We start from the raw sequence: 25,540 nt of genomic DNA, 5'->3' as shown, positions 1-25,540 counted from the left end.
CATTGGTTACAGGCGTATATCTAAGCTTCTGAGCGTTCCAGTGAGCACAGTGGGGGGCATAATTCGAACAAGTGGAAAGCTAATCATACCACCATAAATGTGCCTCGATCAGGTGCTCCTCGTAAGATTTTTGACAGAGGAGTGCAAAGAATAATCAGAAGAGTTGTCCAAGACCCAAGGACCACCTGTGGAGAGCTTCAAAAATATCTGGAATAATTAGCAGGTACTGTTGGCACAAGGAAATCAGTGAGTAATGCACTCTGCTGTCCTGACCTGTATGCACGCTCACCACTAAAGAACCCCGTTGCTGGGGGAGAAGAAGAAAAAAAAGTCAGCACTCGTTTAGTTTGCTGGACGACATTTGGACAAGCCAGTTAAATACTGGGAGGATATAGTCTGGTCAGATGAAAGCAAAATTGAACTGTTTGGATGCCATAATGCACACCACGTTTGTAGGAAGAATGGCAGTGCACATCACCCAAACAAAACCGTACCAACAGAGAACTTTGGAGGTGGGAAAATCATGTGGGGCTGCTTTTTAGAAAATTATACTGGTAAACACATCATTGAAGGAAGGATGAATGGGCAAATGTACTGAGACATTCTTGACAAATATTTGCTGCCATCTACGAAGATGATGAAAATGAAAGGAGGGTGGATAATGATGCAAAACACACTGCCAAGGAAACTCAATTGGTTTCGAACAAAAAAAATAATAATGCTAGAATGACCTAGCCAATCACCTGACGTGAATCCAATTAAAAATCTATGGAAAGAACTGAAACGCAAGGTCCATTAAAGAAGCCCATTGAACCTTCAAAATTTGAAGACTGCTTGTGTGGAGGAATGGGCCAAAATCACACCAGAGCAATGCATGTGACTTAGTTTCTCCATACAGGAGGCCTCTTGAAGCAGTCATTGCAAACAAAGGCTTTTGTACAAAGTATTAAATAAATACCAGTTGGCGTGTTCAATACTTTTTCCCTGTGTCATTTCACATTATTACACATAACTTCATTTCTGAATTTATTTGTTGTACTTTCTTTGTATGAATGGATTACTTGGGTTGTTCCTAACATCTGGTGAAATTTTCATGTCAATAGCACCTTTGGAAATATGAGACAAATGGTGGCGTGTTAAATACTTATTTCAGCAGCTGTATATAGGTGTGCATGGTCAATTTAGAACACATCGACATGCTAATGTTGGACCTAACACAACAGACCTTTCAGCTTTTTTGTTGGTAGATGGATTAAATCAGTAAGAATCAATAATTTAATGGTAATTGAACATTGAGTTCTAACGAAATTGTACCAGGGTCATCAAATAAAAAATCTGAATCTTTTTTATCTTGAAGTTGGTTTGGTACGGTTTTATGTACAACCCCAATTCCAATGAAGTTGGGAACAAAAACAGAATACAATGATTTGCAAATCATGTTAAACCTATATTTAATTGAATACACTACAAAGACATTTAATGTTCAAACTGATAAACTTTATTGTTTTTAGTAAATAATCCTTAACTTTGAATTTTATGGCTGCAACATGTTCCAAAAAAGCTGGGACAGGTGGCCAAAAAGACAGAGAAAGTTGAGGAATGCTCATAAAACACCTGTTTGGAACATCCCACAGGTGAACAAGCTAATTGGGAAAAGGTGGGAGCCATGATAGGGTATAAAAGGAGCTTCCCTGAATTGCTCAGTCATTCAGAAGCAAAGATGGGGCGAGGTTCACCTCTTTGTGAACAAGTGCGTGAGAAAATAGTCGAACAGTTTAAGGACAATGTTCCTCAACGTACAATTGCAAGGAATTTAGGGATTTCATCATCTACGGTCCATAATATCAAAAGGTTCAGACGATCTGGAGAAATCAGTGCATGTAAGCGGCAAGGCCGAAAACCAACATTGAATGCCCGTGACCTTCGATCCCTCAGGCGGCACTGCATCAAAAAACGACATCAGTGTGTAAGGATATCATCACATGGGCTCAGGAACACTTCAGAAAACCAATGTCAGTAAATACAGTTCGGTGCTAAATCCCTAAGTGCAACATGAAACTCTACTATGCAAAGCAAAAGCCATTTATCAACAACACCCAGAAATGCCGCCGGCTTCTCTGGGCCCGAGCTCATCTAAGATGGAGTGACACAAAGTAGAAAAGTGTTCTGTGGTCCGACGAGTCCAAATTTCAAATTGTTTTTGGAAATTGTGGATGTCGTGTCCTCCGGGCCAAAGAGGAAAAGAACCATCCGGACTGTTATGGACGCAAAGTTCAAAAGCCAGCATCTGTAATGGTATGGGGCTGTGTTAGTGGTAATGGCATGGGTAACTTACACATCTGTGAAGGCACCGTTAATGCTGAAAGGTACATACAGGTTTTGGCGAAACACATGCTGACATCCGAGCGACGTCTTTTTCATGGACGACCCTGCTTATTTCAGCAAGACAATGCCAAACCACATTCTGCATGTGTTACAATAAGCGTGGCTTTGTAGTAAAAGAGTGCGGGTACTAGACTGGCCTGCCTGCAGTTCAGACCTATCTCCCATTGAAAATGTGTGGCACATTATGAAGCGTAAAATCCGACAACGGAGAACCCTGACTGTTGAACAGCCGAAGCTGTACATCAAGCAATAATTCCCCCTACAAAGCTTCAACAATTAGTGTCCTCAGTTCCAAAACATTTATTGAATGTTGTTAAAAGAAAAGGTCCTGTAACACAGTGGTAAAGTTTTTTTGGAACGTGTTGCAGCCATAAAATTCTAAGTTAATGATTATATGCTAAAAACAATAGATTTATCAGTTTGACCATTAAATATCTTGCCTTTGTAGAGTATTCAATTAAATATAGGTCGAAAATGATTTGCAAATCATTGTATTCTGTTTTTATTTATGTTTAACACAACGTCCCGACTTCATTGGAATTGGGGTTGTATAAGATGATCTGATTATTTGATAGATGTTAAGTGTTCTCGCTCTGGGATCATGTCAATATTGTCCCGATTTAGTGCACAGGATAAATCAGAGATCATTATACATCATCATGAGTCACGGAACGAATTAAGTTGGTAAACCGAGGTTTCACTGTACTGCAGGCTAGTTTAGTTTTTCCATACAACTGACTTTACATGACTTCCTTTGTCTCAATGCTCAGGTATGAAGAGTGTAAGGAGAAACTAGTGCCATTTTTGAAGAAGGTGGGCTTCAACCCAAAGAAAGACATTCATTTCATGCCATGTTCGGGGTTAACAGGAGCAAACCTGAAGGAACCCACTGACATGTGCTCCTGGTACACGTAAGTCCTTAATTATGACCAGATATAAAGCCTTTCTTTACTTTCCCCCCATTCCATGTGTCCATATTTGTTTTTGCAGAGGTTTACCATTCATTCCACACCTGGACAGTTTGCCAAATTTTAACAGATCAAGTGATGGCCCTATCAGATTGCCCATTGTAGACAAATACAAGGTAACATTCAACTTTTTTCACACTTATATTTCTTACCTCAAGATGCAGAAGCCTGCCTCTGCAGCCAGCTGCACACCGTGCGATGCAGCAGAATGCCACTGAACACGTCAGTTGCATTGCACAGTTTGCGTATTTCTGCAACTAGTTTTCATTGATTGCTGACCATCTGCAACTAGTTTTTGATTTCAAATGTCAATTTGCAAGTGAATGGCATTGCAACAGCTTGGATGTTACGACCGGTCAAAATGCCAACTTGTGCCACATTTCAGAACCAATGGTTGAGTCTGCGAGGGTCTCCCGCGTGCCATGAGGGGGTTGTACTCTTGAAAAAAACTTTCACAATAAGATTCTGCGTTTGGTTAGTTGGGTAAACTTTCTTTCCTCCGGTGTTTGTGACTGGGTGTTTGAGTTTTTGTTTTTTGAAATGGTAGAACATATTGCCTGGTACCCAGGGCACTAGACTAACTTTTTGCACTGTTGCGCCTGACTTTTTTTCTTGGATGCACCAGCACAAATGTTAGGTGCACCCAATTTTTCTACGCTATTGCATTCAACAACGCATATGCAGGTTTACTCTTTTTAAACAAAACATTATAGCTGCCTGTCTTTTAAGGAATATTGACTGGTAAATGATTTACTTACAATTTGGTCAACATAAATTTCTTTATTTGAAGCACAATTTCCACAAGACTGGTAACTTACTGAAAAGTATTGCTGCTTAACGTGCTCCGTGTCAGAGTGTTGGTTAAGACTTTCGGACTAATCATTGAAGAAGTTGTCAATTTATTTTCATTTTATCCTCTGTGGCTATTTCTCACTCTAAATCTGATGGGCCTAGCCACTCACCTATGCCCGTCACTATAACACATTTTTTAGGACGATATATTTTCCCAGAAACTACCATGATAAATCAGTTTTTTATGCTGCTGACATATTAGAGCATAATAATTAAAGTACATAATTTTTAAAAGCAATTAACTCTTAATTCTCAAGAATGTTGAACATTGGTATTGAAATGTAGAGTAAATATGCGCAAAATGAATTGCTAATGTAAAAAGAATTAACATGCATTGTTTTTTTTATTTACAGTATGTTTATTGAGGTCTCCAGCATCAGCTGCATTAGTTCCAGCAGAAATACAGACACATTAATTTATCTAGGGTTCAGTTGCTGTCTTTTTTCTTCCCATTTCACTGATTGGTGGACAATCCTCATATGAACGGACCTACACTTGTGTAGGTTGTGGAGCCATATTTTTTTGTTGCAGATTCTATATTCTGCAGTTGAATTGTCAATGAAATAGTAATGTGACCACATTTTACTTAATTTCCTGCTGTCACTTATTTTCTTCGCTAGAGTATTCCTTCCGTTGGTTTGTGAGTCTATCCTTGTACCGTATTTTCACGACCATAAGGCGCACCGTATTAAAAGGCGCCGTCTCAGTTACGGGGTCTATTTCTGTATTTAACGCATACATAAGGCGGATCGTATTATTGGGCACAGGCATTGTAAAACATACGCTAGCTTTAAACATACAGTAGCATGCATGCACGCTAAAACAATGTTTTTAAAAAGGCAGCGGGAGCAAAACTGAGTTCGGTTGTACTTTATTGAAGTATTTAACAATGTGCTCACGTTATTTTTTTGATCAGTCCTCATCCACAGATCCATCAAAGTCCTCATCTTTTGTATCCGAAATGAACAACTGGGCAAGTTCTCCATCAAACATGCCAGGTTCCCTCACGTCGTTGTCAGAGTCAGTCTCGTTGCCGTGCGGCGTCTCAGAAATAATCCCGTCTTTTACGAAAGCTCGAACAACAGTGCAAGCAGACACGTTAGCCCAAGCATCCACAATCTATTCACAAATTGTGGCATAACTCGCCTGGCGCTGCCTCCTAGACTGAGTAAAGCTGTGTTCGCCATCTGTCATCCATGGCTCCCACGCCGCTCACAACTTCACTTTGAACTCCCTGTTTACACTGATGTCCACCGGTTGGAGTTGCTTCGCCGAGCCTCCCGGAATGATGGAAAGCTCAAGAGTTATTGCACTCAGTCGAATGGTGACTGTAGAGACGATTCTCCCGGCTGTTCTTTGCTCATTAATTGATTGCTCAAGTTGGTCTTCCAACTCGGGCCTCCTCGCCTTGTTTCCGCGGAAACTCAGCTTCGTCTTCTTGACTTGGCGAAGCTCGTTTTCCTGCTTCCTCCACTTGCGAACCATGGATTCGTTGATCTTGAATTCTCTCGCGGCTGCTCGATTCCCATGTTCTGCCGCGTAACTAATAGCTCGCAGTTTAAACTGTGCTTCGTAAGCGTTTCTCTTCGTAGGTGCCATTTTCAGGGGTCCTTAGCCAAAGCGATGCACATACAGGAACTATATACCTACTGGGGGCGTGTCTTTAGCGTTCTCTGTCACGCGCGACCGTCCCCCTTTACGTCCGCATGCTGTCCTCAGTCACGTCCGCCTTCCTCTATATAAGCAGCGAGTCGGCAGGAAATGCACCCAGTCAGTCAAGCGGAGTGCTCATTAAAGTCACACAACAACATTTACAGATTTTTGAACTCTGTGCACACATAAGGCGTGCCGCATTGTAAGGCGCCCCGTCCATTTTGGAGAAAATTTAAGACTTTTAAGTGCGCCTTATGGTCATGAAAATACGGTACTCTTAATTCTCTCGTTTCCTTCCCTCTCCTCAACTCTTCATCTGTGGGCTGTGTAATTGCCACCCCTCCTACCCAGTGCAATGACCAATCATGGGCATGCACTGTGCATCTGCAGCGCTGTTTGTGCCACCACTACCCTCCCCGCAGTGCAAGGGGGGGGGGGGGGGGTGTCATTTAGGACCTAAGAGCAGTTTCATTTGCAACCGACACATCACTAGAGAGTATTTTCGCCCTTGGAACAGCTCAATGGCACCAGTACGACGTCGTTTTTTGTTGTTGTTTTTTTTGTTGTTGGGGTGGGGTGCACCGTTGAAAAATTTGGTCGCACGCGAGAGCCTTGTGTTACCTTTTGTTTGCAGGCACTGTCACTCGACACATTTTGCCAAAGACATTTTTCTGCTCACTATCCGACTTTTTAAATCAAAAACAAATTGAAATCCCTTGATGTCGCACTGTTTTTAAACTAGAGCCTCTTGCTCCCTGGTCTTTGTTTGATGCTTTTGCCACACTGCGGCAGATACGATATTGTGCTTGGTAAAAATAATGGTGTGGAATATTAACACAATTTTGGTCTTGAACTAGATAATTTATTTTTTAAAATGCCAAAGTTTCAAATAGACTTCAGATATTGCATTTCAGAAGTTTTCAAACAGAGAAAATTATGTTACTCAATGTTGTCTCTCCTACAGGACATGGGCACTGTGATTCTAGGCAAACTTGAGTCAGGCTCAATCAGTAAAGCACAACAGCTTGTTATGATGCCAAATAGGGTAAGGCTATTCATCTTGTACTGCTAATAAAAGCTTTATTTGTTTGTGTGTTCTACCCTTCAAATGTTTTTATACTACATTAATGCCTGTTTACTCCTCTTCTGTAATGTGAATGTCATTATAATGTCTTAACAGCATGTGGTTGAGGTGTTGAGCCTCTTATCTGATGACGTGGAAACAGACGATGCAGGACCTGGTGAAAATCTAAAGTTGAGACTTAAGGGCATTGAAGAGGAGGAGATCCTTCCTGGTTTTATCCTGTGTAATGCGGAGAACCTCTGCCATTCTGGGCGCACCTTTGATGCCCAAGTCAGTTTGGAAGCGCCAACCAGATGCAATTTCAGTCGTACACCTAAGTAGGATTAATTTAAAAACTTTCTGGGCTTCTTTTCCTTCTAGATTGTCATCATTGAACACAAATCCATCATCTGTCCTGGTTATAACGCAGTCCTTCACATTCACACGTGCATTGAAGAGGTGCAGATTACGGTACGTAAAATGAAAAGGTTGGACAATATTTAACACTAAAGTCAGTGGTCTTTAATAGTTCCAAGTAAAAGTAGCCTACCGTAATCCAATTACAATTGGGCACCAAACGGTTAGCGTCCGTTTTGTGCCAATATCACAATTATCATGACCAAAAATACTTAATAAAATCTAAACAAACAAAACAAGCACGGATGAAAATGTTGCACAACCTTTTATTTTCAATACAAAAAAATATAAAATGAGCAACACTATGTAAACCGCAACACCCAAAGTGAATTTTCACACACAAGTGCAACTGTAGGAATTAGAGTTAAAGCTGTATTTTAATCTGACTATTTACAAGGATCTAACTCATAATTCAGATGGGCTATAGTCATCTTTCAAACAACTTAATCAACTCAAGCACTTTACTGAGTAATAACTGTTTGAATGCTGCTCTACTGGCAGCCTCGCCCAGCGAAGCAATGGGCCGCAAGGTGCGTTTAAGGTTTTGATGAGCAATTTGTCCTGCAATTCACATTATTTCCCAGAGCTAGCTGCATAGTTCATCGCTGAATGAGCAGAGTGATCTGCTGCTAAGAGTTGTCACAGTTTGGTTGGGGTGGGTCGGAAAGCCATTGCTGTCTGGTCCACCTGTTCCGGACAGCTGTGTTCGTTTGGTGTGGAATAGTGGTGTCACAATACCGAAATTCCGACTACAATACTATACGTGCGTGAAATACCTCGATACCGGTACTGAAACGATACCATGGCCAAAATGTCAAACATTAGTAAAAGTAGTGACGTGAAAACTAACAAAACAATTTCTTTATTAACCTTTATTTTTATTAATTCAAAACATTTTATAAACTTGAATTATCGAATAATGGAATTCTTAACATTAGTAATTTTTAAATAATTAGATCAGTGCCTGCATGATTTTATATATAGTCCCCCCCAAAGGTATTGGAACGGCAAGGTTTTTGTTGCATACAAAACATTGTACATTGTGTACATTTGGGTTTCAGATCACAAGATGAATATGAGACAAAAGTTGAGAATTCCAGCTTTTATTTCATGGTATTTACATCTAGATGTGTTAAACAACTCAGGACAGAGCATCTTTTGTTTGAACCCACCCACTTTTCAAGTGAGCAAAGGTATTGGAGCAGACATTATTACCTCATGAATAACATTGAACATTTGGTGGCATAACCCTTACTTGCAATAACTGCATCAACCCTGCGACGCATTGACTTCACTAGACCGTTGCATTCTTCATTTGAAATTATTTTCCAGTCCTTCACTGCAGCCTCTTTCAGTTCTTTTCTTCAGGAGGGAAAATGCATGCTCTATTGGATTAACTTCCGATGATTGACTTGGCCAGTCTAAGACCTGCTTTTTCGCCCTGATGGAAGTCCTTTGCTGTGTTGGCAGTGTTTTGGGTCATTGTCTTGTTGCATGATGAAGCTTCTCCTGATTAGTTTGGATGCATTTTTCTGTAAATTGCCAGCCAAAATGGTTTTATAGATTTCAGAATTCATTCTGCTGCTACCATCATGAATTACATCATCAATAAAGACTAGTGAGCTCATTCCAAAAGCAGCCACGCAAGCCCAAGCCATGATATTACCGCCACCATGCTTTATAGATGAGCTTGTTTTTTGGATCATAACCAGATCCTTTCACCATACTTTGGCCTTTCCATCATGTTGGTAGCGTTTTATGTTGCTCTCGTCAGTCCATAAACATTTGTTCCAAAGCTTTTGTGACTCATCTCTGTACTTCTTTGCAAAATCTAATCTGGATTTACGATTCTTTTTGATGATGAGTGGTTTGCATCTTGTGTTATGGCCTGTATATTTCTTCTCTCGAAGTCTTCTTCGAACAGTGGATTGTGTTACCTTCACCCCTGCCCTGTGGAGGTGAGTGATGTCACTGACTGCTGTGTTTCTTCACAGCTCTCACAATGTTTCTGTCATCAACTGCTCTTGATACCTTTGGTCGACCTGTTCGTTGTCTGTTGCTCAGTACACCAGTAGTTTCTTTCTTATTCAGGACATTCCCAATTGTTGTATTGGCTATGCCCAATGTTTGTGCAATAGCGCAGATCGATCTTCACGTTTGCTTAACAGCAAATGCAGTTTTCACATGTGAAACCCAAAGCCAAAAACAATCGCTATCTAATGTTTAAGCAATCAATCTAAAATGCAACACCTGAGCAACTACAAACACCCATGAATCACATGTTCCCATACTTTTGCTCTCTTAAAAAGTGGGTGGCTTGAAACTAAAGGTGCTCTGTCCTGAATTGTTGAGCACATCTCGATGGAAATACCATGAAATAAAAGCTGGAATGTTTGTCTCATATTCATCATTTGATCTCAAACCCAAATGTCTTCAGTATACAACAAAAACAACGGTATTAACCTGCACATTCCATTACTTTTGGAGGAGACTATATTTTTATCTTCGTATTTGTCCAAACAAATGCTTTTAGTTGCACCAAACATTAAAAATGAAAAAGAAATCTGTTTTTTCCGTGACTATATTCTTTGTTTATATGTAATTCACTTTACTCATATGTAATACTGTGTAACCTTTTAGTATGCAGTATTCTTGTATTTGGCTGCATTTGATTTCTTCTATTGTAAACAATACATGTGTGCCAACTCGGTGGCCGGCCAGTACTGTTTTTTTTTAATTGCGTGCGGAGCCACGACACTGAAAAAGTGAACCTTTTGGTTCCACTTGGATAATAAGTGGTTCTCTTTTTGCATTTGGGTAGATTTTTTTATTCTTCTCGAACTCCCCTATTTCCGGAGTGGTCTCAGATGTTGTGTAGCCTGTATCTGGGTTGGAGCGCTCCAAGCTGGGTTTGGAGCGCTCCAAAATAATAGATTATTTGGATCGATATTGTAATCCCGAATATTAATTATGATTATTCCTCATTAGGAAACATTATTTTATTGCACTACTTTTCAACAATCAATATGTAACAGTTTTCAGTGCAAAACGAATCCTTAAAGCTATAGTCTGCGTTTTGGGCGCCCCCTACTACTGCAATTCAGCATTACAACAAAGCGGACCATTGCTGTCCAATTTGAAATACTCCTCCTTATTTTGAAAAAAAAATATTATTCTGATTATTGAAAATGCAGAGGGGACAAGGGGGAATAGGGGTGCGAACCACAGCAGAACAAAAGTGGCACCCTAGATATTTGAGCACAAGTCACATTACAACAGTTAAATTGTGTTCTTATTTGTGGATGGGGGGGCACCTGGTGAGGACATGCAATATCTAACCAAGAGAACGATGAAAGGCCAGAAAAGGACAGCATGTGGGAAATGAGCAAGGATTGCTACTGATGAGTGGTGCAGTGGGATTCTTTTTTTAGTGTCTAAACACCTGTAAGAACTTGTGAGTTGATAAGTTAGTCTAACCTATGTTATTAATGGTCCCAGCACAAGCAATTAAAGCGTGTAGCGTGTCTCTCGAACTCATGACTGAATGAACACCATATCACATGCAGTTGACGAACATGCATCGGTGTTTACAGACTCTTCATTTGAAAATCCCCGTCAATATAGTGAATTGTGTCCATTGTTCTGCTTGACCATTGGTCAGTCGTGCGCGGTCACAAACTGCAAAGAACTCGACAGTTGTGATTTCCTTCTCTATTTACTCTCTGCGTTTTTTTTTCATTGTGGTCAGGCCAGCCGAAAAGGAAGCCACTACAACGATTGTTAATCAGAATCATCTTTATTGTCCAAGTATGTCCAAAAAACTCACAGGGAATTTGTCTCTGGTAGTTGGAGCCGCTCCAGTACGACAACAGACAGTCAATTGACAGAGAACACTTTTGAGACATAAAGACATTGAGAAAAGCAGTCATCCCACTTTGGCCACCTAAAGCTGAACCTCGGCGGTCACAGCAGTGCATGCACCACGGTCCCCGCGCCTGGATGACTTTTTTTCCCCTCCTCCTGCTCGCGGTGCGTCACGGCTGATGACCCTTTACGCCATTGATTAACGTCCCACTGAATTTCAACTAAACAAAGGAAGAAAGGGGTGGCCGCCCCAGAATGTCTCTCTGCAACCCGTGAGAGCGTGCGCAATCGCTGCAAATTCTCCATGAGACCCATGAGAGGAGGCACGTCTTTTATTTGACAGGTGAAAATTACGGCATTTATGTGATGTGTCAAATTTGGTCTGTTTGGTTGCACTTTAACATTGTGGGTTCCGTTTAAAAAAATTAAGTTATGGCTGAGCAGATTTAGATGAAGAAGCTGTTCTACTGATGCTTGATACTTTCAGTAGATTTATTTGTGTATAAATGCAAGCCTTCCCGGTCACTACTTAGCTGATCATGGGGATTAAACTTGATGGAAGAAAATTGTGTCTAAAGAGATTGCTGAAAAACTGTTCTTTTGTAAGTCAATGAAAAACAATGTTCTGTAATTCTGTTCCTTTTCCAGGCCTTGATCTGTCTGGTAGACAAAAAGTCAGGAGAGAAGAGTAAGACACGGCCGAGATTTGTTAAACAAGACCAGGTCTGCATCGCACGTCTGCGCACGGCAGGAACCATTTGCCTCGAAACCTTTAAAGATTTTCCTCAGATGGGACGGTTTACCTTGCGGGATGAAGGTAAAGCACCTGCACACAGCGGGCAGTCAAATAAGGCATCCGCCTATACAGTCGAGTTTTGAATGTCCGTGTGTGTGTGTTTTAAACCATGTGCTCCGGGGCCAAAGACATTTTGATGAACGCCTATAGCAACCAATTGAGATGGTCTTTAAAAATGCACAGAGCTCCACTTTGAAATTCAATTTTGTGTGTGTGTCTCAGGTAAGACCATCGCCATTGGTAAGGTTCTGAAGCTGGTTGCAGAGCGGGACTAAAAACGCAGCTGCTGAAAAAAATCCAGGTCGGAAGGAAAAGGTGGAGCTCGGTCATAACCCGCCCAATGTTGTCAGCGGCAAAGGCACCTCCTCCCTCTGACACCTACCTTGTGTGTGTTGAAGATCAGCTTCAGGAGAGAAAAAAAACGTGATTAAAAAGAATCGGTTTTTAAGTCAGTGAAATCCTAGAAATCTACTCGAGTCAGCTTTCTCATATTGAGAGCTCAGCTATGCCATTTCTGGGTTAGCCCGCCCTCCACCTCTCCCCAACACCCTAGTCTGGTCAGTTTGAGGTTTTTTTCTTTTTCTTTTCCTATTCTATTTGGTTTTCTTGCTTTCATAAATGACAAATGACAGAAGTTAAATCTGTGAACAAATGTGGACCAAGATTTTTGCTTGGAGTGTGATTTCAGAAATGCGCTGCAAAAAGAAATAATCTCAAAGAATTTCACCAATTCAGACCAAAATGTTTATCATGGGTGTAAATGACTCCCTTTGCTTTTACCCAGTTTTTGGTTTCTCGTGTGGCGTTCTGGCTGTCTGCTTGAGCGTGCTCAAATGTTATTAAAGCAAACAACTATGACAATAAAATTGTTGGGAAAAACACTTCTCCTTTAAGAGCGGATTCCTAATGCTGTTATTGTCTTGTGCTCCAGAGCTGATGTAGCAGAAGTACCAAAAGGTTTGAAAATAGTTCTAAATGACAATAGTAACGTGAAAAATGTTAATTAACACCAGTTGTCTTGGAGCAGTGTTGTTCACTTGACAGGGTCACTGGTGTAAATCAGTGTAATGCCACAATCTACATTATGAAGTACTGTTTGACATTGTAAGCAGTGATTTACTGGTGAGTAATGTTACCAACCTATTTTATTGAAGTGGGCCGGTGGTGACTCATTGCACCGGTAATGTCCCCATTTGATCCATTGTGAGCTTCATATACGTCATAATTAGCTTTGCCACAATCAACTAATCGATCAAATTGACAACAATTTTGAAAAGAGATTCATCGTTCAGAGCCGTTGTTGGACTTAAAATTGTCCAAATCATTTGTTTAATCCAAAAATAAATAAATAAAGACATGCCTGTGAATATTCTCATTCCATTCTTGAGGACTTCTTCAATCTCAACTGGACTGTTCTGATTGTCTTTGATGTACTAACGATTCTGAGACAACCAGAACAGTCCAGTTGTGATTGATCCAATGCCCTGAGAATCCAAATAAGACATTTGCAAACATCTGCTTTAAGTGGGGGGGGAATTACCAACATTTTCCCTTTTATCTGACATGTTAGGGACCAAACCAGTACCTGAATCATCATTTAATGGAGAAAATAATCAGTCCGGGTAAACTATCACAAAATTAAGTTATTCACAGCTGTAGTATGAATAACCTGTAATTAACGTAGTGGAACCTGAAGCAGCCTCAGAAGCGTATATCAAACTAGTAGCCCTTAACATTAATCAGTACCCAAGAAGTACCTCTCGCTTTCAAAACTGTTGGCGAGTATATCACTCTCTCGTGTGATATAGCTTATTTGGTTTTGTTTAATCATTAAAGCAATACCAAATAAACAGTAATAGGGAAACACATATTTGCAATAAACTTTAAAGCAATATACATTTATCAGATTTGATTAATTAATGGACGAGTTGATAGAATAATCAGTTCTGAATATATTCAGTAGTGACAGCCTTAATAATTGAATCTGAACTCGGGCTCCAATATAAGACATTTTTTGAAAAATAGGCTGCAGAATCAATCTGCGGATAAGATGCGTACAGTGCATTGGGATAATATTCAAAGCGCATGCTTCCAACTTTCTCACATTGTGTTGCCTCATTCTAAAATGGAACCCTATAAGTTATTTTTGCAATTGTATGATAAATAAAAATAACTAAGAAATCACGTACATATCTATATCTATATATATATATATCTATATATCTATATATATATCTATATATATATATATATAGATATATCTATATATATATATATATATATAGATATATAGATATAGATATATATAGATATATATATATATAGATATATAGATATAGATATCTATATCTATCTATATATATATATATAATATATATATATATATATATATATCTATATATATATATCTATATATCTATATATCTATATCTATATCTATATATATATATATATATATCTATATATATATATATATATATATATCTATATATATCTATATATATATATATCTATATCTATATCTATATATATCTATATCTATATATATATATATCTATATATATATATATATATCTATCTATATATATATATATATATAGATATATATATATATATCTCTCTCTCTCTCTCTATCTTTTTTTTTGTATAGTTCTCTCCAGATCCTTGCTGTCTGCTACTGATGTACCAGGATGCTCTCAATGGTGCAGCGGTAGTAGGACACCAGCGGATACTGTGAAAAAGTATGATCGTCGTCGTGCCTTTTTCACCGGTGCATTTGATGTTTGGCAGTCCATTTAAGATCCTCTGTGATGTGGGCGCCCAACAATTTGAAGCTCTTCACCCCCTCCTATTTGGCTTTGATGCACTGTGGTGTGTCTGTTAAACAGAGGGGGGTACGTCGTGTTGTCATTTGTGGAGATTGAAAAATTGGTGCCTTGATATGAGTGTTTTGACTTCAGAATTTTGCGAGATATAAACCGTCGTTAGGCCGATTAAATTTTTTTTTTGCTTTGCCTTGAACGCACAAGCTTGAGATTCGAGCGCTGTATGGTGGTCAGTAAACACAATTCACTTCACAACACAGAGGACTACTGAAAAATTATTCAAAATGGAGGCTTCAAGCTGTTTACTGACAAACTAAACATAAAACAAAGCATAACGCATCTTCAAAAACAACCACACAGCTTTGTCCGCTCGCTTAATGCTGATTAAATGCGTATTGCAAACGAATAATGGGAAACTCCATTGACTAATGCTAATGGTAGCGCTAAATACTATAGCATCTATGTTGCGGCGTTACAACCCTTCAAACAACTATTTGAACACATGGAGACAGTCAAGGGGTGCACATAAGTGGTGTGCCGGTGCGCATGTGCACAGAAAATATTAAAGAACATTATTGGCATTTCCATGTAATTCAGTGGGGAAAGAGCTTTTGAGATACAAGTGTTTTGAGTTACGGGCTTTGCCAAGTAGTGAATTAAACTTGTATTTCAAGGCATCAGTGTATCTGTTATTTATAGTAGGCGGAAAAGTAAAAAGTTGTCCAAAAAATAAATACTCTCGCGAAGTACGGAATGACACCTGAATCTACTTAGGACAGTGATGAAGCATTTGTACTTCGTTACTTCTCACAACCAGTGACAAAGCAATACTTTTATGGCAGACATTATAGCAGGCTCTAAAAACAAACACCACCTTGCAGGTAGTGAGTGTCCTTTGGGCCCCTCCTCCATTGAGCCCACACCCTCCCCCGCTGCCTCTCACCGATCTCACCTTACAGCCGCCCTACTGACACATGACACTGCACGCTGACATGGAACCAGCGTACCAGGGCCTGGGTCGCTGTGTCTGTTGTTTCTGGCTCGCCGTGGCCTTCGACATCGTAGGACTGCTCGTCCTTCTCATCGGGGTGTTCGTCAACGTATTTTTCTACGACCTGCTCATCTACGCCGGTGCCATTGTCATCTTCCTCAGCCTCGTGTGGTGGGTGTTTTGGTACTCCGGCAATATCGAGGTGCTCTCCGTGGAACTTGAGGATGACGTGGGCCTGGTGAAGAAGGACAAGGGCGCTCTGGGTGGCATCGGCGGGGCGGTCCGGCGGCTGTCCAACCGCGTGTCCAGCGGCATCAGGAATTCGTTGCGCAGGGACGGAGGCGCGGCACCCGGCAGCCGGCAGGGAGGCGCGCAGAGGTCTGCTGCGGATCAGACTGGGGGCCCGGTGGTCGTTGCCATGGCAACCTTGACGCCAAATGAGCCAACTTTTCGGACTTCTGCCTCTTCGGTGGAGTGCTATGATGCGGAGATGCCTCCCACAGCAACAGAGACCTCCGCTACATAATGGAAGACCAGTGGTGAGGTCTTTGCCATGACTGCATTATCAATCAATTATCTTGTATTATAAATCAGAACATGACTATAGTAAAAAAAAAAAATAATAATAAAAACTGGAGTAATATTTTGTGTTTGTATATATAATTTACAATAATGTTAATAATAATATGGATTGTCGAGTATTGATAGGCGATATTATTTATTATTTCAAGGTAATAGGTACTTGTGAAGGCGACTGATAACCAGCCATCGAGACTTGTGGCAAACAAATTCTGACATTAAGCCAGCAGTTGGCACTCAACACTCCAGCGCTTTGACACGCCAGCAAATCATCATGTTCTGTTCACAATCACTGTACATGTCATTGTTTGAATTGAAATTTGATGCATCAAAAGTACTAGTCAGTGTTCTGTATCGGAATTGGTATAGCTGGTCACGCAACCCCACATCGTTTTCAGTTCATGTCTGGTCAGCAATCACTTTCCGCCACCCGGAAATACACCAGTGCCTATTGCTTACAAACATTATGGAAGGCTCCATACTGTACAATACTCATTGCCCCATAATTGATTAAGATGAACAATTTCTCATCCCTCAAATATGTGTTCTGCTAAAATGAATGTTAATAATGTGAGTTATTTTGTCTTATTTTATTTTGTGTTGTTGTCCCTGTTACTGTGGCCGGCAGCACACTTTGCATCAAGTTCAGATTCATTAATATGTCCAGTAACTCTCATTGATACCAAATACATTAGCGTCACTAATTTATTACACAATACAGTATGGATTTTTTGTTTTTAGATTACATCCTTGGGGTAAAGGCAATATTCAAATCTATTAACCAATCCTTTTTTTTTTTTTAAATTAGTTTTGCTATTCCCACCAGTGTATTTCTGATTAGTTTTCCCCATATTTTAATGGATCTCAAATGTAAAGCTAAATGCTCCAGGCGGTTTCTAGATCACAAACCACAAAGTATTATCAGGAGCTAATTATTAACCTTAGTTCGTTACTGACTGAAAGAACACACCAGTTCAAACCATAGAAACCTGATAGGTACTTCCTTACAATAGAAATCAGATACACTCTGGTGCAAAAGTCGTGTGTCAACAACTTTTCCAAGTCCCTGATGCGATTTCATATTTGTTTCACTGGCAGAGACTCTTGTGAATTAAATGCTGGCCCAAGGAGCGCCTGCATGTGCTTTCTTCAACTTAGCTCATTGAGTTTTAGTTTTATTACAATATCGGTGTTGAATCAAGAAACTGGATATTCATGTACAATTGTAGTCATAATGATAATGAATGATTTATATTTTCAATAAACATTTATTTACAGTACCTTGGAAACATGAATACCGACTGTCTGAATTTAGTATGATTGCGAGTTACCACCGAGCTTTCAGCCTTGAAGACCCTCTTCCTTGGATCTCACTCCCCTAAACAATCTAAAATATTGACGCTCACAATTATTAGATTTGCATGCTCCATTTGACTCTAGTAACTAATACAAGCACGGTGGATGACTAGTTTGCACGTCTGCCTCACAAGTCTGAGGACCCGGTTTCAAATCCGGCCTCACCTGTGTGGAGTTTGCATGCCGTGCTAAATTGCACCTAAATAAAATTTTGTCTTTGATTTGATTTATTTTACAGACATACAAATACTTTGTGTGGCGCTGCACAGATACAAGTGAAGTCACACCTTCTTGACCATCTTTCGTGTGAGGAAATATTTTTGCTGCGTCTTTGAAGATTTGAAAATTAAAGGTGATACAGTGGGTACGGAAAGTATTCAGACCCCCTTAAATTTGTCACTCTTTTTTTTTTTTTTTTTTTTGTATTGCAGCCATTTGCTAAAATCATTTAAGTTCATTTTTTTCCACAATGTACACACAGCACCGCATATTGACAGAAAAAAAAAAACAATTGTTGACATTTTTGCAGATTTATTAAAACAGAAAAACTCATATCACACAACCATAAGTATTCAGACCCTTTGCTCAGTAGTGAGTAGAAGCACCCTTTTGAGCTAATACAGCCAGGAGTCTTTTTGGGAATGATGGAACAAGTTTCTCACACCTGGATTTGGGGATCATCTACCATTCCTCCTTGCAGATCCTCTCCAGTTCGGTCAGGTTGGATGGTGAACTTTGGTGGGCAGCCATTTTCAGGTCTTAACAGAGATGCTCAATTGGGTTTAAGTCAGGGGTCTGGCTGGGCTATTCAAAAACAGTCACGGCGTTGCTCTGAAGCCACTCCTTCGGTATTTTAGCTTTGTGCTTAGGGTCATTGTATTTTTTTTAAGGTGAATCTTTGGCCCAGTCTGAAGTTCTGAGCACTCTGGAGAAGGTTTTCATCCAGGATATCCCTGTACTTGGCCGCATTCATCTTTCCTTCAATTGCAACCAATCGTCCTATCCCTGCAGCTGAAAAAACACCTCCACAACATGATGCTGCTGCCACCACCATGCTTCACTGTTGGGATTGTTTTGGACAGGTGATGAGCAGTGCCTGGTTTTCTCCACACATGCCACTTAGTATTAAGGCCAACAATTTCAATCTTGGTCTCATCAGACCAGAGAATCATATTTCTCACCATCTTGGAGTCCATCAGGTGTTTTTTATTTGTATTTTTATTTTTTAAACAAACTCCTTGCGGACTTTCATTTGCCTTGCACTGAGGAGAGGCTTCCGTCGGGCCACTCTGCCATAAAGCCCCGACTGGTGGAGGGGCTGCAGTGATGGTTGACTTTCTAGAAAATTTCTCCCATGTCCCGACTGCATCTCTGGAGCTCAGCCACAGTGATCTTTGGGTTCTTCTTTACCTCTCTCACGTAGACTCTTCTCCCCCGATTGTTCAGTTTGGTTGGAAGCCCAGCTCTAGGAAGGGTTCTGGTCGTCCCAAACGTCTTAAGGGTTACGGAGGCCACTGTGCTCTTAGGAACCTTAAGTTCAGCAGATTTTTTTTGTACCCTTGCTTAGATCTGTGCCTTGCCACAATTCTGTCTCTGAGCTCTTCAGGCAGCTCCTTTGACCTCATGATCCTCATTGGCACTGCCATGCACTGTGAGCTGTAAGGTCTTATATAGACAGGGGTGTGGCGTTCCTAAGCAAGTCCACTCAGTATAATCAAACACAGCTGGACTCAAATGAAGGTGTAGAACCATCTCAAGGATGATCAGAAGAAATGGACAACACCCGAGTTCAATAGATGTGTCACAGCAAAGGGTCTGAATACTTATGGCTGTGTGATATTTCATTTTTTCTTTTTTAATAAATCTGCAAAAATGTTAACAATTACGTTTATTTTTTCCCCGTCAATATGGGGTGCTGTGTGTACATTGTGGAAAAAATAAACATGATTTTCGCAAATGGCTGCAACATAAAGAGTGAAAAATGTAAGGGGATCTGAAAACTTTCCGTACCCCCACTGTATTTATGAATTTTAAGGTTGATCCCAACTGTACAACTACACTGTTAGTGTTTAACATGCAGCAGACGCACCTTGACTTCTTTCAAAGTTCAAACCAGCATTTTAAAATCCATATGCATTTCCTTCTTTAAATTTTACAACAGTGATAATTGGGCTTGAAATAAATGACAAATGGGGCATACGCAGCAAATATTCACTAATAAGTAAATCAGTACTGATGCGTAATATAATAAGTACTGATGTATCATATAGTACTAAATATGCCTTGCAGATGAATAAACTATTGAAATATATATTTTAATTTCACTCATTATTACAAACACAGTCATGTGCAGAGGTTTTAATCATTTTCTTCTGAAGCTAGCAAAGCTAACAAATCTATCCATCCATCTATCTATTAAAACTATTTATTACAAAAACAGTCATTCTGAGGTTGCGGTCTACTGCTCCAAAGGCTACACTGTACAAGTCGCTGAAATACTCAACATATGCACTCACTACTGGCTATTTGTGGGAGAACTGACTGGACAAAAGTACAATATCTTTAAATACAGCATTATGTATGGTAATACACATGCACTGGCTGGAATACTGCTGTGAAAAATGTCGAAATTGCACCAGCTTCCTTGTTCTCACCCAGAGTGATAAATGTCAGTGAGTAACCTTTGGAATGGGCAGGCTTTATTGAGCTGCTTCAGTATGAATCAGAGTACTTCTACATCATTGCAAACTACAATTACAACAATAAACAGTACAGGTTCCCGAAACAATGAATTATACAACAGTGAAATTAATATAACTACTGTACAGTGGTCTATATGTAAAGCATTGTTTACTATTGTAGTTGGAGTCCATTTTTTGTCACATTAAAATTATGTACGGGTCTCATTGTTAGCTCATCAGAGTGTGCTGGCCGGGTACACCGGTTTACGTAATGTCGTGGTTAATTATTTGTATACATTTGATACACACCTTTATGCAGTGCAATTTTTCTAGACTAATTTCAAGAACTCCATTTAAGTGAGTAAAACACACAGAGATCACCAATCTTGACTAGCAGTGCAACAAGAGTATGCTAGCACAAGTTATTTTTAGTCGCTGATGGTGTAGGGCGGGGCGGTCAAACTAATTTTGGTCGCGGGTCACATTGTAGTTACGGTTTCCCTCAGAGGGCAGTTATGACTGTGAAACCATAAAAACTTTTAATCGCCTCATTGTATTTACACACGAAGTGTATGAACTAGTTTTGGAATCAGAAATCAAGGGTAATGGGTTTTTCAACTATTATTAATGTTTGGCAACACAAAAATGCTTAAAATATCGCAACATTATCATTTATGATATATGACGATTTGAAATTTTGGTACAGATTTGAACAAGAATCATGGAAGTTGACATGATTTTGCCTCTGGGGTCCACATAAAATCATGTGGTGGGCCGGCTCTGGCCCCCGGGCCTTGAGTTTGACACCTGTGGTGTAGCGGTACACTCGCCTGACTTTGGTGCAGGCAGTGTGGGTTCAGCTCCCACTGAGTGATGGTGTGAATGGTTGTCCATGTCTATAGGTGCCCTGCGACTGACTGGCAACCAGTTCAGGGTGTCGTCCGCCTTTTGCCCGAAGTCAGCTGTGATAGGCTCCAGTGCCCCGTGACCTTAACCAGGATAAGCGGTGTGGAAAATGGATGGAAGTTATTCGTACGGTGTCCCTGAAGTTCAAAACACAACAGCAAATAACTAAACAACATCAACTTAAAAAAAAAAAAAAAAAATCACAACAGCAAATAAAATAAAATGAAATTAAGCTACCGGCTAAGACTCATTGCTGATTGGATGAACCTCCAGGAAGAATCAGGTACTGGTGGGGGAGATAAGACTCATCGCTGATAGGACGAGAGAAACGACTTGATTGGACAGCCCAACCTCTTTTAATAGCGTTGTCGGCGTGCACATACTTACTTGAACGTCGTGATTAGTCTTCAGCATATCTATCCAGTGTCACCTCATAGGCACGCGTAACGGGAGCAAGCTCGGCTGTGCGGATGTACGTTAAGAAACCCCACTCCCCAATCACTTCAAGAGCGTCAGAGGACCCCTGCTGGGCCTCCTGCAGTTTGTCTAACGAGCAAACAGGTCTGTGGATGACGCAGTCAAACGGGACTGCGCTTCATCCTAGAACGCCTCGATGGCGCAGGGACCTACGCGAGGACCCTGTTCGTGGACTTCAGCTCTGCATTCAACGCCATTATCCCCGAACTTCTCCAGCTCAGCGTCTCGCCTGCCATCTGCCAGTGGATTTACAGCTTCCTGATGGGCAGGACACAGCAGGTGAGGCTGGAGAACACCACCTCATCGACCCGCACCATCAGCACGCACCGGGGCCACCCAAGGATCTGTCCTTTCAGAATCCTCTTTATTTGCCAAGTATGTCAAAAACACACAAGGAATTTGTCTCCGGGAATTGGAGCCACTCTAGTATGACAATAGACACACATTTTGACAATAAATACTTGAGACATAAAAACACACTCTCTCCATAGTGTGTTTACCCCCTAGCAATTAAATGGCAAGAGCGAAGAAGCTGTTGGAATGTCAGCTGGTTTTAGTTTGCTTTGATCGATAGAGTCTACCTGAGGGGAGAAGCTGGAAGAGGTGGTGACCAGGATGTGGAGTGTCCAAGGGGATTTTGCATGCTCTTGTCTTAGTTCTGGCAGCGTGCAAGTCCTCAAGGGCGGGTAGGAGGGTACCGACGATCTTTCCGGCAGTCGGAGTTTGTCCTTTTTGTTTTTTTGGCAGCACCAAACCAGACTGTGATGGATGAACACAGGAGTGAATCGATGATTGCTGTATAGAACTGCCTGAGAACAGTGCTCGTGGCAGGCCATGCTTCCTCAGAAGTCGCACGAAGTACATCATCTGGTGCTGCCACAAAAAAAGGACAAACCCCATCTGCAACAGACAGTCAGGACTGTAGGCGCCATCAATCGATACAAACTAGAACTAGCAGACAGTCCACCAGCTTCTTCCCTCTTGCCATTAACTTCTTAAACAGTTAACTTACAATTCCCTTGTAACGTGCCAATTTTGCACATCTCTGTAGGGTCAACGTCTACATTATTCGTGCACTCACTGTAGTAGTCTCGTCACTATTTGAATATTTGTTGTTGACCAATACTGGCCACTCATGTGCTTGAGAACTATGTACACCATTTACACAATTGTCACTGTTCCACATTATCGGACTACTAGTCACTTTAAACTGTTGAAATTTCTTGAAAACTCTGCACCATTTGCACAATTGTCACTGTACCATATTATCAGTCTATTAGTGATTTCAGGGTGTACCCCGCCTCCTGCCCGATGACAGCTGGGATAGGCTCCAGCACGCCCGCGACCCGAGTGAGGAGAAGCGGCTCAGAAAATGGATGGATGGATATTACTCCGCGGCGGACTAATATGCGAGCGCATTGTGCTTTGGATAAGTCACAGGAGTTGATGTGACCAGGAAAAAAAACACTTCCACCGCTTCTGCTGTTAAGAAGTAACGGTACTTTTTACTCCATTACAATGATCTAAATGTTGCTCGCTACTTTTATTTGTCAATTATTGCTTATTTATCAACTATTTAGTGCGAGATACTAGGACTCCGACCTCTGCATCGGGCGCTGTTTGCTCCAATCCAAGCACTAGTAACATTTAAGTCCAATTCACCAATCAAATGACACTAGAAAGTCACATGACCTCACACGTCTTCTGGTGGGCTTCCCGGGCATGGGTATTAACACTAGATGGGCCAGCCCGGCTGATCGTCGTGCCTACATGGCCACCATGTTGGGAAGGTGGTCTGTACCATGAAAGCAACGGCACGCTACTCGTGTGTACATTTAGACGAACAAAAACAACAGCTTTCATGTATTGTTGTATTTGTCTGGCACTGTCTGCCCAAATGTGGATATTTCAGCCCACTTTTAACTTGAGAAAACACCTTGCAGTAAATTGCAGATGTAGTTTTGGCTGTATACACACACACACACACAGTAATAATCAGAGTTTGCACATTCATATTTTATTTGGTCATTTTTATTTTAGTGATGTTCATGCTGTGGTTAAAAAAAACCTCAATATTTACTCTACTTGAGTAATTATTTCCCTGTGTACTTTTTACTCTAACTCGAGTAATTTTTTGAAGGACTACTTTTTACTTTTACTTGAGTCACATTATTGTCAAGTAACAGTACTCTTACTTGAGTACACTTGGCTTTTTTTTTTTTTAAATCCACTTCTACTTTTCTGTTCCATTTATCTGCTAATCCTATGTTCCTTCCCTCATCTTCTCTCCAATTCTTTCTTTTTCTGTTTTGTTTCACTCCTCTTAATGCACACAGTAGAGCTGTCCAAATAATGATTCTAATTTGCATATTCAGCGAGGAGTCGGCTACTCCAACAGGTGCGCTCATTTCCACGTTGATGGGAACGTACGAAGGTAATGTGCTTGGATTCATGTGTACGCACAGATTCATACATCTGGATATTTCTGGATTGTGAGGGCTATAGGCGGCGTAAATGATTGCCTTGATCAATTAATAGGGGTCTTCCAAAAAAAACAACAAAAACAAAAAAAAAAGTGATTCATTAAATACACTGGTTAACAAGTGAATTCTGAGTCCTTGCCTCTTTTACATTGCTGAAATCAAATGTTGCCGAGCATTACTTAGTCATCAATGCAAATTGTTTATGTGTCTCTGATATGCAGATATATTATAACAGTTTCCCGTCGTCACCGCTAAGTGACGCCAACAGCTGCAGAAATGCGCGTACGCCAGCCATGACGTTGCCGTGAGGCACCGCACATTTCACTCTTGATGCATCTGAACTTTGCCGTGAAAAAGAACGGACGCCACGTTTGTGTGCGTAGGCAAGCTATTTTAGGTTTGCCTGACTGACAGAGGGGGGCTGTGATAAAAAGTGAAGATTCACAAAATGCATATTTTCCATTATAGGCATGAGGTTGCCCTTTTGCTCGAGCCCTGACTACCATGAAAACGCCAGCTCTCGTTCGAGCTCTGAAGCCAAGTAAAGAATCACAAAAGGCTTCTCCATTTCAGGCACGAGGTACCCTATAAAGCGGTCGTCCACAACCACCGGTCCGCGGACCGGTACCGGGCCGTGAGGCATTTGTTACCGGGCCGCAGAGAAAGAATGACCAATTCATATCATTTCTGTTGTATTGCAATTCGTGTGGCAATGCGTTTTACTTTGAAAATTGACCGGATCTTCTCCGCCGCACCAGCTGCGCATCTCAAACATCCCTTCCCGCATGCACAGTCCGAGCTTCCGAGGTTTGTGAAGGAGTACCCGGAGTACTTCGGAGTGATTCACGACCGGCATGTGTAGGACGTGTGGTGTCCAGGGGCATCGTGCGCGTGAGTGTCCTGTGCCGGCGTCACAAAAGTGCGCTACATGCAAGCGACACATTCATTATGGTCTGTGAAAAGGGGGACCCAAATGAGGAGACAGCGGGCATGACTAGCGCTCAGTCCGCTACTGCAACACCCTCCATCCTCTCAGACGAGGTAAGTTTAATAGTGCAGGCGCCTGTGAAGGAGTGAACCCTATCCCTGGGGCCTTGGCGACAGAGGCTGAAACCTGAGAGGGGGTGAATGCTGGGCTGTCTCCACTCTCTGCCCCTGAACAGGAGGCGGCGACTGCTGAGCGTAGGCGGACCTCTTAGGCTGACGTTTATATGTCCTGAGCGGGGGAGGAAACAAGTACGATC

At 41.0% G+C, this 25,540-nt stretch overlaps 2 protein-coding genes across 5 annotated transcripts in view; both read left to right on the top strand.

The window, feature by feature from the left end:
• gspt1l (G1 to S phase transition 1, like) overlaps positions 1-12,891 on the top strand; it is a 33,434-nt gene extending 20,543 nt beyond the window's left edge. For all 4 annotated transcript variants that reach the window (XM_061700016.1, XM_061700015.1, XM_061700017.1 and 1 more), the window contains 7 exons: positions 3,156-3,296; positions 3,376-3,469; positions 6,823-6,903; positions 7,039-7,212; positions 7,303-7,392; positions 11,851-12,019; positions 12,221-12,891. In XM_061700016.1, coding sequence (XP_061556000.1) covers positions 3,156-3,296; positions 3,376-3,469; positions 6,823-6,903; positions 7,039-7,212; positions 7,303-7,392; positions 11,851-12,019; positions 12,221-12,273 — 802 coding nt within the window. In that variant the 3' untranslated portion in view covers positions 12,274-12,891. The remainder of the gene's footprint in view (positions 1-3,155; positions 3,297-3,375; positions 3,470-6,822; positions 6,904-7,038; positions 7,213-7,302; positions 7,393-11,850; positions 12,020-12,220) is intronic.
• Positions 12,892-14,623: 1,732 nt separating this feature from the next.
• On the top strand, positions 14,624-17,616 carry si:dkeyp-72e1.6 (transmembrane protein 238-like). Its single transcript, XM_061699854.1, has one exon. The coding sequence runs from the start codon at positions 15,798-15,800 to the stop codon at positions 16,338-16,340; it is 543 nt and encodes a 180-aa protein (XP_061555838.1). The 5' UTR covers positions 14,624-15,797; the 3' UTR covers positions 16,341-17,616.
• The last annotated feature ends 7,924 nt before the right edge of the window (positions 17,617-25,540 follow it).

This window comes from Phycodurus eques, chromosome 16 (assembly GCF_024500275.1).
Source record: "Phycodurus eques isolate BA_2022a chromosome 16, UOR_Pequ_1.1, whole genome shotgun sequence".
NCBI classification, from domain to species: domain Eukaryota; kingdom Metazoa; phylum Chordata; class Actinopteri; order Syngnathiformes; family Syngnathidae; genus Phycodurus; species Phycodurus eques.
The sequence above is the reverse complement of the archived record's forward strand: the minus strand, read 5'-3'. Positions and strand labels throughout refer to the sequence as shown.